The sequence below is a fragment of the Petromyzon marinus genome, chromosome 30, assembly GCF_048934315.1.
Source record: "Petromyzon marinus isolate PM22_M1 ecotype Great Lakes invasive population chromosome 30, UKy_Petmar_22M1.pri1.0, whole genome shotgun sequence".
Taxonomy (NCBI): domain Eukaryota; kingdom Metazoa; phylum Chordata; class Hyperoartia; order Petromyzontiformes; family Petromyzontidae; genus Petromyzon; species Petromyzon marinus.
This window is the reverse complement of record NC_133696.1, coordinates 584951-600500: the sequence shown is the minus strand read 5'-3', so window position 1 is coordinate 600500 and position 15550 is coordinate 584951. Positions and strand designations below refer to the sequence as shown.

Genomic DNA, 15550 nt, shown 5'->3' with positions numbered 1-15550 from the left:
CCATGTGTCCCACAGAGCCCGGCTCGTCCGAATGCAAACTGCGGCCTCCTTGCACTGCGCGGGACTACTTTGAAGTGCACAGCCCTTGTGACATCAACCACAAGGTGAGTGGGCTCGAGACAACAATCCTTTGATCAACTACAAGACTTCATTTGATTAAAGATCGTCCTTGCGTTTGCTCCTACCTACATTTTTCATATGATAAACACGCAAACGTAACCACCCCCCCCCCCCGCCCCCGTACGGCACAGACGCAGCTCACGTATGAGTGGGTAGAGCCCAAGAGGTGCCGTGAGGACCTGGCGGGCGCTGTGCAGCTGCCGGCGTCGGGGGACATGAGGCCGTGCCCGCCCTGCAACCCGGGCTTCCAGAGCCTCAACGCATCGCACTGCACCGCCTGCCCCCAGGGAAACTTCTCCAACGGCACTGACGGTAGTGCAGCTCCCACCGCACCGCTCCTGCATGGGCTGCTTTAGTGGGAGAGATGTTTTCTCCTTCGCTTGGTGTGCATGAGGTCATGGGTTCGATCCCGGATCTTGAAGGTGGTCGTGTGGATATCTCTCCGGGTCCTCCGGTATTGCCATCCTCCGCATTTAGAAACAACACGTGTTTAGATGACGTGGCCGCTGCTATAATTTCCAACATGTGACGATGTGATAAGCCACTTCAATGACCGGTCGCGTGTTGCCAAGTCGCCTCTAAAAGAGAGCTGATAGCGCCGTAAGCTTCACCTGGTCAAACAATACAGTTACATCTATTTCAGGTGTGGTGGTTCAGACAAGGCTGAGCATTGTGCACGCAATGTGGTCATCACATGACACGCATGCAAGGCATGATGGGAGTTGTGCCTCGCTGCGGATGGTGAGCATGCCGGTGTGCGTTGTTAAATCCTCGCCGTTGCCCCTCTCGACGTGCCGCACTACGCTGCGGCTCGATGAAGGGTGCTTTGTCCGGCGCAGGGGATAGACACCGGACCTCGTGCGTGTTGCGTTTGTCCCCCGTGCCCCGATACTCGCGGACCACTCAGCGTGCAAGAGCTGCCCCGTGGGCACGGAGTCCGTGGCCGGACTGGAGTACAAGTGGTGGAACAGCCTTCCCGACACCATGAGCAGCGCATGTTACAGCATTCACTACATCAAGTGCGAGGGCAAGGAAGGTGAGCGGTCCCCATTCACCTGCCCCTGTGTCAAGCTCTGAGTCGCTCGGCCATCGCATTCATCATCACGTTCATCATCCTTCACAAAGCAATCATCAGACATGGTCAATCAGCTGCGCAATGAAGGTCTTCCCAAACTGTCGCCATCTCTCATAGGCCAGCGATGTATCAGTCTACCTATCATCTGCACCAGAGTTGGTGTATCAGTCTACCTATCACCTGCACCAGAGTTGGTGTATCAGTCTACCTATCACCTGCACCAGAGTTGGTGTATCAGTCTACCTATCACCTGCACCAGAGTTGGTGTATCAGTCTACCTATCACCTGCACCAGAGTTGGTGTATCAGTCTACCTATCACCTGCACCAGAGTTGGTGTATCAGTCTACCTATCACCTGCACCAGAGTTGGTGTATCAGTCTACCTATCACCTGCACCAGAGTTGGTGTATCAGTCTACCTATCACCTGCACCAGAGTTGGTGTATCAGTCTACCTATCACCTGCACCAGAGTTGGTGTATCAGTCTACCTATCACCTGCACCAGAGTTGGTGTATCAGTCTACCTATCACCTGCACCAGAGTTGGTGTATCAGTCTACCTATCACCTGCACCAGAGTTGGTGTATCAGTCTACCTATCACCTGCACCAGAGTTGGTGTATCAGTCTACCTATCACCTGCACCAGAGTTGGTGTATCAGTCTACCTATCACCTGCACCAGAGTTGGTGTATCAGTCTACCTATCACCTGCACCAGAGTTGGTGTATCAGTCTACCTATCACCTGCACCAGAGTTGGTGTATCAGTCTACCTATCACCTGCACCAGAGTTGGTGTATCAGTCTACCTATCACCTGCACCAGAGTTGGTGTATCAGTCTACCTATCACCTGCACCAGAGTTGGTGTATCAGTCTACCTATCACCTGCACCAGAGTTGGTGTATCAGTCTACCTATCACCTGCACCAGAGTTGGTGTATCAGTCTACCTATCACCTGCACCAGAGTTGGTGTATCAGTCTACCTATCACCTGCACCAGAGTTGGTGTATCAGTCTACCTATCACCTGCACCAGAGTTGGTGTATCAGTCTACCTATCACCTGCACCAGAGTTGGTGTATCAGTCTACCTATCACCTGCACCAGAGTTGGTGTATCAGTCTACCTATCACCTGCACCAGAGTTGGTGTATCAGTCTACCTATCACCTGCACCAGAGTTGGTGTATCAGTCTACCTATCACCTGCACCAGAGTTGGTGTATCAGTCTACCTATCACCTGCACCAGAGTTGGTGTATCAGTCTACCTATCACCTGCACCAGAGTTGGTGTATCAGTCTACCTATCACCTGCACCAGAGTTGGTGTATCAGTCTACCTATCACCTGCACCAGAGTTGGTGTATCAGTCTACCTATCACCTGCACCAGAGTTGGTGTATCAGTCTACCTATCACCTGCACCAGAGTTGGTGTATCAGTCTACCTATCACCTGCACCAGAGTTGGTGTATCAGTCTACCTATCACCTGCACCAGAGTTGGTGTATCAGTCTACCTATCACCTGCACCAGAGTTGGTGTATCAGTCTACCTATCACCTGCACCAGAGTTGGTGTATCAGTCTACCTATCACCTGCACCAGAGTTGGTGTATCAGTCTACCTATCACCTGCACCAGAGTTGGTGTATCAGTCTACCTATCACCTGCACCAGAGTTGGTGTATCAGTCTACCTATCACCTGCACCAGAGTTGGTGTATCAGTCTACCTATCACCTGCACCAGAGTTGGTGTATCAGTCTACCTATCACCTGCACCAGAGTTGGTGTATCAGTCTACCTATCACCTGCACCAGAGTTGGTGTATCAGTCTACCTATCACCTGCACCAGAGTTGGTGTATCAGTCTACCTATCACCTGCACCAGAGTTGGTGTATCAGTCTACCTATCACCTGCACCAGAGTTGGTGTATCAGTCTACCTATCACCTGCACCAGAGTTGGTGTATCAGTCTACCTATCACCTGCACCAGAGTTGGTGTATCAGTCTACCTATCACCTGCACCAGAGTTGGTGTATCAGTCTACCTATCACCTGCACCAGAGTTGGTGTATCAGTCTACCTATCACCTGCACCAGAGTTGGTGTATCAGTCTACCTATCACCTGCACCAGAGTTGGTGTATCAGTCTACCTATCACCTGCACCAGAGTTGGTGTATCAGTCTACCTACCACCTGCACCAGAGTTGGTGTATCAGTCTACCTATCACCTGCACCAGAGTTGGTGTATCAGTCTACCTATCACCTGCACCAGAGTTGGTTTTGCCATTCCGTCTCCACGGTCAACGCTGCATGGGTGCGTTGCCTCCTTTGGCCGGCGTCTCCATCCTCAGTCTCCATCACCGACCTTCATCCCTGCAAGCGACGTGGCCTGTCCAAACACACCAACTCCCCTTGTCAGTCAATATGATGTCTCTAACGTGTGTATATTTTCTCATAACCATTATCATCATTATCATTCTTCCTCGGTTAATAAAATTAGATACATTTTGAAAAGTTATTTTTCGTGGTTTTATAGATTTAATGGTCCCTGTCATAGGAATGTGGAATTTTCACCACTGACTCAGGGCTGCCAATGAATATTAGCATTGTCCAATGCTTTCTTAAATGAATGGTAATTTTGGGATACATTTCCATCTTTACCAACACAAGTTGTTTGTCCATTGTGCACCATTGTTGGCAATGAAAATTCACCGAGGCATTGATTTGATTTTGACTGGACCAGGTGTGCTCAAGTGTGCAAAATTTGTTTAGATTTAATTAGACTTAGCTGTGAATGTGGGCTGACCGGCATTTGAATCTTAGAGGCTTCCCGTTGCGCACTGTCAAACACAGCGCCTGCCAGCCAGGCACGCTCCCTTTGCTGGAGCAGATTTCACTCGCAGAGCACCGCGTGCAGATTCTCAATGTCCCTTTGCAGCCTGGACAGTGGGTGGAGACCACATCAAGAGCGGAATTGGTAACTCGGATGAGGACTACCTTGTCCTGTCTCTGCAGGTTCCCTTCTTCAGGTGAGTAGGCAGATAAGTTGGTGAACAGATGTTACGTTGAGTCCCCTTCATTTGAACCAAGTGAGATCTCATCAGACCTCTCTTTTGCAAGAGTGGCCTTGTAAAATGAATGGAGAATTACAGATGTGAGCACGCAAGGTGACGAAGGAATTCTAAAGTGTAAAATAACAAGTATAGCAGGTACAGACCGATACATCTCTCTCGTACATGCTGAGGTAAATTATCTTGGTACATTATAAGAATCGCCACTTCTACGACTCACTCAGTCTGTCGGTCACAGCTCATAGTTAAGTAATTTTCATCAAAGAGTTGAGTGAGGGCTCATTTTAACTATAGACGAAGCCAGGGTGTTGATGAACATTGGTAAAAAAAAAACATGATCAACCTTTTTTACTGTATTTTAGTAAGTTCAAAATGCTTTCCCTGTAATGTTCTTTCACTCGCCACTCATATTCGCCACGGCTGGGAACCAAACTCGGATTTCTGGATTCGTAGTGCAGTGCGGTAACCACTGCTTTACTGCTCCGCCACTTAAGGGCTAACTCTTCAGGAACATTAAAACCTTATATTATCAAAGATATAGAGCACATGCTATCATCTCGGCAGTCTTGTTTAGCTTGCTGGCCACAATTACATTGCCGCTGGCAATTGCGCTCTCATCCTGGCTTTAACCTCCCGTAGAGTTGCCGGGCCTCTTGCAGTGTCATCAACATTGTAGCTTAGGAGACAAAAGCACCCAGGCTTTGGTCTCAACCACAGCAATAAATTTGCCTTGTGCTGACCCTAATAGGCGCTCGCTAACACCGTCAATCCTTGTGCAGGTTGATGAGCTGCTGTGTGTGTGTCCCTATCCCCCAGGCCTTCGCTTGTGGGCTACGGAGAAGGAGATGAGGTGGGGACAATCAACTTTGTGTTTGAGACCATCTGCTCCTCAAACTGCGAGTTCCACTTCATGGTGGTGAGTGCCGTTTATATGTATGTGTGTGTTATGTGTGTGTATGTTTATGCACAGCCCTTTGATCAATCCTCTGCTTGATGAACTCTTTCCCCGACGCCATGTGTGCATGTTGAACTTCTTTCGCACCGTACGTAGCCAACCGCACTTGCCGGAGGTGCCATGAAAGTGATGGTGGTTGTTTGACCATACCTCACCGCGCTGGTCAGTTCGGATTGGTGAATGCGGAGAGCGTAGATGTTGGGACACGGCCTATGATCAGATCACCCATGTTGAGCGTGGATAGTGCTCGGTTGGGTGATGACCAGGCATTAGACAGGTGTTGTAGGCAGCTACGAGGCGATGTTATCCGCAGGGGACTGTGCAGCAAAATGTATTTGGATGGTACTTCTATGCTCCCCACTTTCACCAACCCGTACTGACCAGCGTGGTGAAGTATAGCCAAATACTGCCCATGCGCCCACATGCCATGGGGAGGGAGGCCCTCATCCAGCAGTGGATTTAAATTATCAAAATAATTATGAGTCCTACAAAACACAGCTGAGAAGTCGGTTTATCTAATGGTCAGAATTTATTACATTTTATCACTTGACAACTCACTTGATTGTTTGAAAAATAATCCAGTAAAATGTTTGTTTAAAAAAAGACATACTCGAAGGGTTATTGAGCATCATCAGCAGGGAGTGCCCCTTTAAATTACTGCTACTGCGTATGACATGCTGCGGAGCCCTAATGAGGGTGAAACACCTCTGCTGACCAGAGTGGTGAAGTGGGTGTCGTTATAGAACATGCTGGCAATGATAGTGGCTATGGTTGTGATGATCAGTACGGTAGTCATGGTAATGGTTGGTCATAACAATGGTGGTAATGCACCTGCTGATGGTGGTGGTTGTGGTGGTGCAACTGCACCATGGGCCGGAGGGGCCCAGGCTACAAAGAGGAGGGACATTGGACAGGGGGCCCCATTTCATTCCTTATATCCAAGCCCATGCCACCCATGCTGCTGGTGCCGGTGGATAATCCTGGTGGAGGTTGTGGTGCCGGTGCCGACGCCGCTGCTACTGATGTAGCTGTAGCTAACGGTGGTGATGCTGCTGATGGTAGCTGTCATGACAATGGACAATTGTGCTGCCGATGCTGCCACTGGGTGCATCTGGTGCTCGTGACGTTGCTGGTTGGTGATGGCAACGTTGGCTTTGGTTGTTGTTCAGGACAAGGAGAAGCAGCGGTCGCGTGTGGTGGAGACGTGGCGGGGACCGCACGACAAGCAGTCGTACACATTCTCCGTGCCCACCAACGGCTCCTTCACGTTCAGCTGGGTCTTCCAAGCGAACATTGATGCCGCCAAGGTACGGATAAAATTCGTCTTGCATTTAGGTGGATTGATCATGGCTGGTGATGACCTCTGAACTGCCAGGCCATTGCCACCTTACAAAACTACAAAGGGGACAAAGCAAGTGATAGTTAAATGCAAAATGAGACGAATAAATTGATGAAATTATTTTGCTATTTACGACCCCAAATCGTGATCATTTAGCAAATCACTAGAAGGGTAAATCATTACCTGTCTGCTAGGCAAGGCTTCTTCACGGTAGTTGAGATGTGAAGTTTAATAAATGTCCCTGCAATTTTCTGCACAGCGTCTCGACTTGTGGTCACAACATGGGACGCAGTATAAATCCACATTGAAACGTTAAGAAGTCGGACCTGGGGTCAGTGATCATTACTATTACAGCGGCATCATTTGCTGAAATTACAATTGCAATGTGAATCCATCATGAATGACACAATTACTTGAAACAATTGACCCCACGTCCGATACAAGTTGTGGAATTTCCTCCACCGGGCCCGGTGCTAGCAATGGAGATGCGAGCGCTGCTGCCCCCATCGATCGCTTGAGCATGGAGACGCTTCGCCCCTTCGTCCATTCATTGTCCAGGACCATCGACAGACGGGCAGCTCCGCCCGCATCTACTCCATCAACGTGACCAACGCCGCTGGAGGGGGCGCCTCGTACTGTCGGCCGTGCGCGGTGGGGGCCGGCGTGGCGGGCTGCGTGCCGTGCCCCCCGGGGCACTACGTGGACACGGCGTCGCGCGAGTGCGTGCCGTGCCGCGACGGCACCCGGCTCGCGGCACGCAAGCCCTACGGCCGCGAGGCCTGCCTGGCGTGCGGGCCCGGCACGCGCAGCAGCAAGGTGAGCACGACGTCGTCGTCGTCCTGACAATACCGTAGAACGATGATCGCTGGACACCTAAGATTGATGACGATACTGACACAGCTGCTGCTGCTGACTACTGATAACCCCCCGCCCCCCACAGGACCATGCGTCTTGCTTCAGCGACTGCACGTACTCGTACGCCTCCGGCGAGCGAACCTACTTCTTCAACTACACGGGGTTGGGCGGCCTGCATGACAGGCGATTTGGGCCCAGCTTCAGCCCCAAGGGAACCAAGTACTTCTACGCTTTCAACTTCAGCCTGTGCGGAAACGAGGTACCGGCTCTCGTCACGTGTCTCACCGCCGCGCGCCGTCAGGAACAATGTGCGGAGTTGCGTGCCTCCTCCCGGGTCCTCACGCGTGGCCGGCTGCTCACAAATCTCAAAGGCTTCCTTGTCCCAAAGCCCTGTGAGCATTTTTTTGACCAGACCCAAATGTCCAAGTGCGCTGTTGGCCGTGAGTCGTAATTGATTACATTGCTTTTTAGATGCTGCTTTTTGGAAGCCGTCGTGTTTTGTAATGACGTGTTTCTTGTAGTCGGCCTGTAACGATGTCACCCTAGTCCCCAGCCCAGCCACACTCATCATTCAATGAATTGCCGTTATTTGCGGTCATGACTTCAGAATGTTTTTTTAACCAAGTGGTAGTGCATGGTAGCATCACTAGTGGCTGTAGGGCTCATCTTAAAGTAACTTTATCATTTTACTACATTAAGGAAGTCGGCTTTTGTGAGCAAATAAACATTCTTGTGAGTACCGGTCTTCCAGATGTGGTCAGGTGATTGATGGTTTGAGTGTCCCACTCGCGCTCAGCTGAGCAAGACATAATGTGACATTAGCTGTAGTAAGCAATTAATTTACGTCATATTATGACATTTAAACGATGTTACCGATTACTTGTAGTGGGAGGTGTAAGTGAAAACAGGAAATGGAACTGAAATCACTGGCCATCGGCACCTTTATCGCTCGGACAGATAACAATCCACCAGTCAATTCACAAGTAAATATAATTTACTTCCAATAAGATCACTTTGTAATTCATGAACAGGATCCATAGCTTGACTTAAAGCTTTCATGACTGCAGGAATTCATATTCTTTGAGTCTTTCGGTAAAGTCAAGTAGATGGTTAAAAGAAAATAACAAAAAACTACGACGTTTCAATCGCAACACAAGCAGTCGTCATCAGGTGGGAAGAGGAGGAAAGCTTTACCAGAAGACCCTATAGCTATTCGTTTGTCTGAGAATTCACAGATGTTGCTAACCTTGGCAGGTGATCGATTCACTAATGCATGCATTATGTTCACTCGATTTTGCCTGTGGGATATATTTTTTTAACAATCCAGCCCAGGTGGTGTTGTAGTGAGGGCACTCGGCTCTCAATCGTGCGAAGGTGACGAGTTCAATTCCTGATTGTGGATCAAATTGGCCGATTAATCCCACTGCCATTTGCAAGTCAATGGTTCTGTTTTTTAAGAACCGGCTGCCATCCATAGGATTGTGGATAGAGGGTGTAAATTATTAAGTTCGTTATGTGACAGTCTGCAGGAGAAGATGCAATAAAACTATCAATTTGATTGTGAAGTCTTTCGTGGGTTATCTAAAACAAATCAATGCGTGGCTTACCAGCTCTTTCTAGAACACCCCTCCATGTTGTTTCCTGCGCTGCGGCCCGCCGTGACTCATGCACTTTGCCGTCAGGGCCAGAAGATGGCGGAGTGCGTGGACAACGTCACGGCCGACGCAGAGGAGACGGAGGGGCCCGCTCGCGCGGTGCCGGCCGGCGTGCGGGCGCTGGCGTGCCGCGCCACCATCGTGCCGTCGGACGTGCGCTCCACCATGCTCTCCTCCCAGCCCATCGGCCTCGCCGACCGCATCATCGGTAACGACGCTGTTGCACCTCCGATTAGCGCGGTTGGCTACGTACGGTGCGAAAGAAGTTCGATGAACACACGTAGAACGCGCGCCGCTCACGGCCATCGGTTTCGCAACATCTCTGTTACCGAGCGCCGAGTTGCACTTTTAGATACCTTTTGGCGAGATGTGCATTAATCCATTCCGACCTTTGACCAAGCTAGGACCGTTTGTGTTGACCGTGTGCTCAGAACTACTGGGGTCACCCATTGCAAATGAGACCATCCTTGTCTCGAGTTGTCACCTGGTTCAACAACATCAACTTGAAAGACCAGAGTATTAGAGTACAGAGTATTAGAAACAGTATTGCCAGGCTGATAATAGTTCCCTCGCCTCTGCTTGGGTAGTGCTGCTAAGATGCTTGTAGTGATGGATAAATATCCTTTGTGGGCTGTTTCAAACTATTAGGTCTCATGTGGCCGTGGGAAATGACATCGCTGGCTATTTACGGCTTGTGGGCCTTCATTTCAGTACCCTGGATTAAAGGCCTGGGTTTGTCTGCACTCAAAGCCAAATGGAAATATCTGCTTGTCTTCTGAATGTTTTGTCTAATTCAGCTGTTAGGAGGTAGGGTCGGTGACTCATTCTGTTGTCATGATGGCAGTATAGCATGTATGTTGATGACATATCTATACGGAGTTTTGAGTGAATAGCTGTCATGTTTTCTGTGAGCTCTCCAGTTCATATATAGTCAGAAATTACAAAAAGTAATATATCCTTGGCTTAAGATACCAAACCTCACCTATGTTGCACCTTGTTAAAAAGCAATGTCAAGATCGCGACTCTGCCGTAGAGACGAAGAGGGAATGGGCTTAGCCCACAGAGCTGTGTGATTCTTGAAGTACCGCAACACGAAGCAAGCTATTGCAGACCGTGCTTAAACCCGCCCAGCCTGGCTGGGATCTGCGTTCTAACGGCTGTGGGAACGTGGCACTCGTCCGTGTCCAAGCCGGACGCGAGCGGTGACCTCACAATGTGGTTCTTTATCCCGGCTCGCTGTCGCCGGTGTCGCCGTTGCAGGCGTCACTACTCGGGAGTCGATGGATAACATCTCGGCACCCGTGGGATATTTTCCCGAGTCCACGGTGCCTGACATCCCTGACATCATTCACTTCTACAGGTGATGCCCTCCTCGCCCGCCAGCTGTCTGCACTCCTTACCAGGGGATGATGCCAAGCACAGACACAACAGAGAGTTATCTGTCCCTGTCAAGTGCCCACACTTGGATCCGTTTCATTGTCTCTGTGAGCCTTATTTCTTTGCTCTGGTTGCCAGTTTAGCTTTATGCTTTTATATATATATAGATCTGTGTCATCCAGCAGTGGAATGACAAAGGGTTGAATATAATTGTTTTATCAATGAGGTGTATGTGGTTTGAGAGATTGGATGTGATCGTGGTTTGTGCACGGGGCGACTATCCCGGTTACCCCGGCACGACTCTTGGCCACTCACACCGCCGGTGGTCTTCGCGAACTGAACCCGCGCCGGGTATCCGCTGGGCGTGTGTGGCACAAGGCCATAGCCATGTGTCCCCCCCCGCTAGTATATGATAATTACGGCCTTGGTGTGGCACATCAACAATAGCTCCAGGGGAAGAAAGGCAGCCGGGCAGAGTGATGGCCACAGCACACAGGTGATATTACAGAAGAGAATATTCTTCTGTAGTTGACATTAACGACCCCCTAATGACATTTACGACAAGCCAATAATTGTAAATGGAAAATTACACTCAAACTCACCATAAATAATGAATAACCGTCTCTGCTTAACTACGGCCACCCTGGTCTCTCCAACGTTAAAACTGCGTGGATCCCCGCGTGGCTAAATAAACGATGAGCACACGGCGAGTGGCGCCGTGCACGCTGCTGCGCAGGCGCTCCCCATCGCGCTCCCGGGTTTGTCCCGCTCGCTGTTCGGCACGATGTACGACGTTTCGCTCCTGGCAGCCAGAGGTCGTGCCGGGAGCTGGACATCGAGCCCAACGACAAGTGGACACTTGTGTTTTCCTGCAGGTCGTCGGACAGAACTGTGGCCTGTCCGCAGGGCCGCGCCTCCACCGTGCGTCTTCGCTGCAACCCAGACGGCCCCCCCAACGGGGAGATTGCCCTGCCCAGGTACCGCACCGGGGGGACAGGGGGAGGGGCACCATGGGGAAGAGTTGGGTGGCAATGAGGAGAAGTGGGCAGCTGCTCTGAACAAAACGTGCATGTACACATATGGCCTGCATGTGGGAGTTCTTGGAGATAACCTTCACATGTGAGTACAAGTGGGTACTCTGGTAGGTGCACAGCCTATTTACTCTACTGCCATCTGGCATGTCATGGCACTGAAAGTAGTGAATCTCAGATGCGCGTGATCTCTGCGTGGTCCACAAACTCCCTGCCTCCAAGCGCTCTGCCGCACGTTGTATCGAATGACAGAGCTGCTTCGAGCAGTCGGCTCGCAATCGGAACGTTACGAGGTTGAGGTTTGACTCGGCCCATCATCTCTCCGGGATCAACCAAAACAGGTGCTACCTCATGGCAGGTCTGCAGTGGTTGTTCCCTACAGAGACTGCTGCAATAGTAATGTGGAATTTCCCCCACTGGCTTTAGGGGCAGTAATAGGGATGATGAGCACCGCCAATGTTTCCTTCAGCGTGTCGGCGTTCCGACCTTGGCTTGAGTGGATCGCTGGAGATTTGTGCTTGGAGCTGACGCGCCGACGTGCGTCTGTGCCCGCGAGTGCAGGCAGTGCCCCGCCGGCACCTGTGACGGCTGCACGTTCCACTTCCTGTGGATGAGCCCGCTGGCCTGCCCGCTCTGCACGCACCGCGACTACCAGCTCATCACGGAGACCTGCAGCGGCGGCTCGGAGGTCGGTCCCGTCCCTGGGCGTGCGGTTTGCTGGCCCACACCGTGATTCTGACCGGGTTCGCGAGCACCGGGGGTTACGGAAGGCTGGCCACCGTCCACCCTCTCGGCCCGCACGAAGCTAGCAGATTCTCAATGTATCCCGCACTCACAAAAAGTTGCACACCCCCTGTGTACTAATCTATCCAGGCCAGTCTGCCATCCTTCCCACACACCCTCCTGCAAAACCAACGCGGCAGACTAACTAACCAAACCATACTATCGAACTCTACCACACGATTGAACTATACCACTCAACCATACTACCCGACCACACACATCGCGCTAACATGTGACTCGACTCGGTAATTGTGCGTGGCATCAGCGGCACTGCTCGGCATCTGCAGTGGAAAAACAATGCGGTGCCTCCTGAGCCGCGCCAGGCCGGCTCGGCACGGCCCCGGCATGGCCTGGCTGTACAGTGGAAAGGAGGTGTAGCGGATAGCGCTACGCTGCGCCACGAACCCGGCGACCCGAGTTCGATTCCCGCTCACAGCCAACACCGGTGACGATTATCTGAACCGATCCTGGGCCTCCTCTAGGTCGACTCGGCCTCAAATGAGTACCTGGTGCGGTGTGTAAACATGGCCACTGGGGAGACAAAGGCGACCGGGGTGTGGTGTTGACCACCGAACCCATCGTGTGCTGTGCCGGCCTTCGTAGGTGCTCGCTAAAAGCACTTGCCCCAACGGGCTTTTACAGCCACCACGAGGATCTTTGTCTCTGTGTGTGCGTGTGTGTGTGTGCGTGTGTGTGCGTGTGTGTGTGTGCGTGTGTGCGCGTGTGTGTGCGTGTGTGTGCGTGTGTGCGCGCAGAAGCTGCGCTACATGTGGCGGCGCCCGCGCGTGTGCCACGGCGGGGAGGCGCTGCCCCCCGACGGGCACCGCAAATGCGAGCTGCTGGGCTTCTGGCTGCGCGTGGCCATCGGCGCGGGCTCCTTCCTCGCGTGCCTGCTCTGCACGCTCACCTGCTACTTCTGGAAGAAGAATCGCAAGTAGGGGACGGGGAGGCACAGGCCGCCCCCCGCCGCACGCGGTGACGTGGTCACAGGGCCTCCGACGCAGCGGCGTCCGTCCAGATTGTGCGTCCGCTGCAGGCCGCGTGTAAACCCGGCCCCTGTTGGATGCATTGCGCGATGGCAGTTTGACCCAAAGGATAAACTTTCCTAATGGCGCCGCTGTTCAACTCCAGTAAATCACTGCCAATCAGTAGTGCTCACCACGACGTGAGAGCCCGCTGCTTCGTAGACGGCGTGTGTTACGCAAGCGAGACGGCGGGGTACGTATCGAGTGTGCGGGCGGTGCACCTGCACCGGGATTGACAAGCTGGAGGGGGGGCCCAGGCGCCAGGCTATGAAGAGGAAGGAAATTGGACGAAGGGTCTCGTTTAATTCCTTGCACCGGGGCCCATACACATGTACGGCCATTTCTCAGTCCGCTGTTTGATGGCGGCCCCCCCACGCGGATTATGGGTCTTCTATGACCGTACTTCACCAAACTGTTCAGTGTGTGTTGGTTGAGGCAGTAGCCTACGAGTACAGTACTGTACATGGATATTGCTGCACCGATCCTCTGCTGCGATCTAAATCGCAGCTCGCTTTGAAGAAACAACCGCCCCCCTCCCGTCCCGGCGAGGCGCAGCGTCACGCTTCCTTGTACAGAGCCTAGAAACGCGGCAGCGCGTGGACGCCACGTGCGTCCCAGCTGCGTTGTTGCGTTGGTGCCGTGTCTTGCTTTGCCGCACGTGTCGCGCCGTGTCCAGTCATCAACAAGCGTGTCGTGCCGTGTCGCGCCGTGTCAAGTCATCAACACGCGTGTCGTGCCGTGTGAAGTCATCAACACGCGTGTTGTGCCGTGTCGTGTCCAGTCATCAACACGCGTGTCGTGCAGTGTTGTGCCGTGTCCAGTCATCAACACGCGTGTCGTGTCGTGTGAAGTCATCAACACGCGTGTTGTGCCGTGTCGTGTCCAGTCATCAACACGCGTGTCGTGCCGTGTCGCGCCGTGTCCAGTCATCAACAAGCGTGTCGTGCAGTGTCTAGTCATCAACACGCGTGTCGTGCCGTGTCGCGCCGTGTCCAGTCATCAACAAGCGTGTCGTGCAGTGTCCAGTCATCAACACGCGTGTCGTGCCGTGCGTGCGTTCCTCCCAGGCTCGCCTACAAGTACTCGCGGCTGGTGCAGAGCGCTTCGTCGCGGGAGAGCGAGCTCCCTGCGGCCGACAGCTGTGCCATCATGGAGGGGGAGGAGGAGGACGTCATCTACACCAACAAGGACAAGTCCCTCTTCCACAAGCTCATGAACATGAAGGTGAGGACTCCCCCAGTAACCCCTCTGGAAAGGTTGCTCGTTCCCCGCTGCTGCCCCGACATCATTCTGCAGGGCAGCTCCTTCATAGTGGAAACCTAATCAATAAACGAACATTTCCTGGTTCACTAACAAATCGCCCTTCTCTTTCCATATTTGCGGAGATCAATTGGGAATAATGGCTTTAAGCGAAAAAGAGGGGGTGTGAATTACGTTGATGTGCGGTTCACGTAGCTTAAGCAGACAGCCGAGGACTTAACACATTTTTAGTTTACTTCCAATGTTTCGACTTAAAAGGGCCACCCTGCAGAGCTCCGTTCCCACAGTCGTCCGAGCTGTTGACTCCCTGCCCCTATTCAAGGTTAGGCTCAAGATCCTCCTTGTCTCTCTGCCTATGGGTATGTGGATCAAATAAATATGCCCACCACCGTCTTAAGATGTGGTCATATTTAGAGGCGATGTACATATAAATGGTACAGTATTGTTCTTGTGATCCACACCACCTGGAGGGCATCTTTCAACCTGATCTCGGTCAGAGGGCCAGGTAGCACAGAGGGCTCGTACAGCGGCTGTGTCCCAGACACTGACCTACAACTTCTGGGATGCTGGGCCTATCTCCACACATTTGTACTTCAACCGTGTTCTTTAATGTAGCACTGGTGCGTCGCCAACGGTGCACTGGTGCGTCGCTAACGGTGCACTGGTGTGTCACTAATGGTGCACTGGTGCGTCACTAACGGTGCACTGGTGCGTCGCCAACGGTGCACTGGTGCGTCACTAATGGTGCACTGGTGCGTCACTAACGGTGCACTGGTGCGTCACTAACGGTGCACTGGTGCGTCACTAACGGTGCACTGGTGCGTCGCCAACGGTGCACTGGTGCGTCGCCAACGGTGCACTGGTGCGTCGCTAACGGTGCACTGGTGCGTCGCTAACGGTGCACTGGTGCGTCACTAACGGTGCACTGGTGCGTCGCCAACGGTGCACTGGTGCGTCACTAACGGTGCACTGGTGCGTCACTAACGGTGCACTGGTGCGTCGCCAACGGTGCACTGGTGCGT

The 15550-nt window shown here is 52.3% G+C and overlaps 1 protein-coding gene across 2 annotated transcripts in view; it reads left to right on the top strand.

Annotated features, from left to right (window-relative positions):
- Window positions 1-15550, top strand: part of LOC116947418 (endosome/lysosome-associated apoptosis and autophagy regulator family member 2-like) — a 303120-nt gene that overhangs the window by 45085 nt on the left and 242485 nt on the right. For both annotated transcript variants that reach the window (XM_032963112.2, XM_076070593.1), the window contains exons 8-21: window positions 16-104; window positions 252-432; window positions 1028-1156; window positions 4116-4206; window positions 5065-5164; window positions 6373-6510; window positions 7101-7358; window positions 7483-7656; window positions 9080-9260; window positions 10313-10412; window positions 11305-11406; window positions 12022-12148; window positions 12999-13177; window positions 14336-14492. In XM_032963112.2, coding sequence (XP_032819003.1) covers window positions 16-104; window positions 252-432; window positions 1028-1156; window positions 4116-4206; window positions 5065-5164; window positions 6373-6510; window positions 7101-7358; window positions 7483-7656; window positions 9080-9260; window positions 10313-10412; window positions 11305-11406; window positions 12022-12148; window positions 12999-13177; window positions 14336-14492 — 2006 coding nt within the window. The remainder of the gene's footprint in view (window positions 1-15; window positions 105-251; window positions 433-1027; window positions 1157-4115; window positions 4207-5064; window positions 5165-6372; window positions 6511-7100; window positions 7359-7482; window positions 7657-9079; window positions 9261-10312; window positions 10413-11304; window positions 11407-12021; window positions 12149-12998; window positions 13178-14335; window positions 14493-15550) is intronic.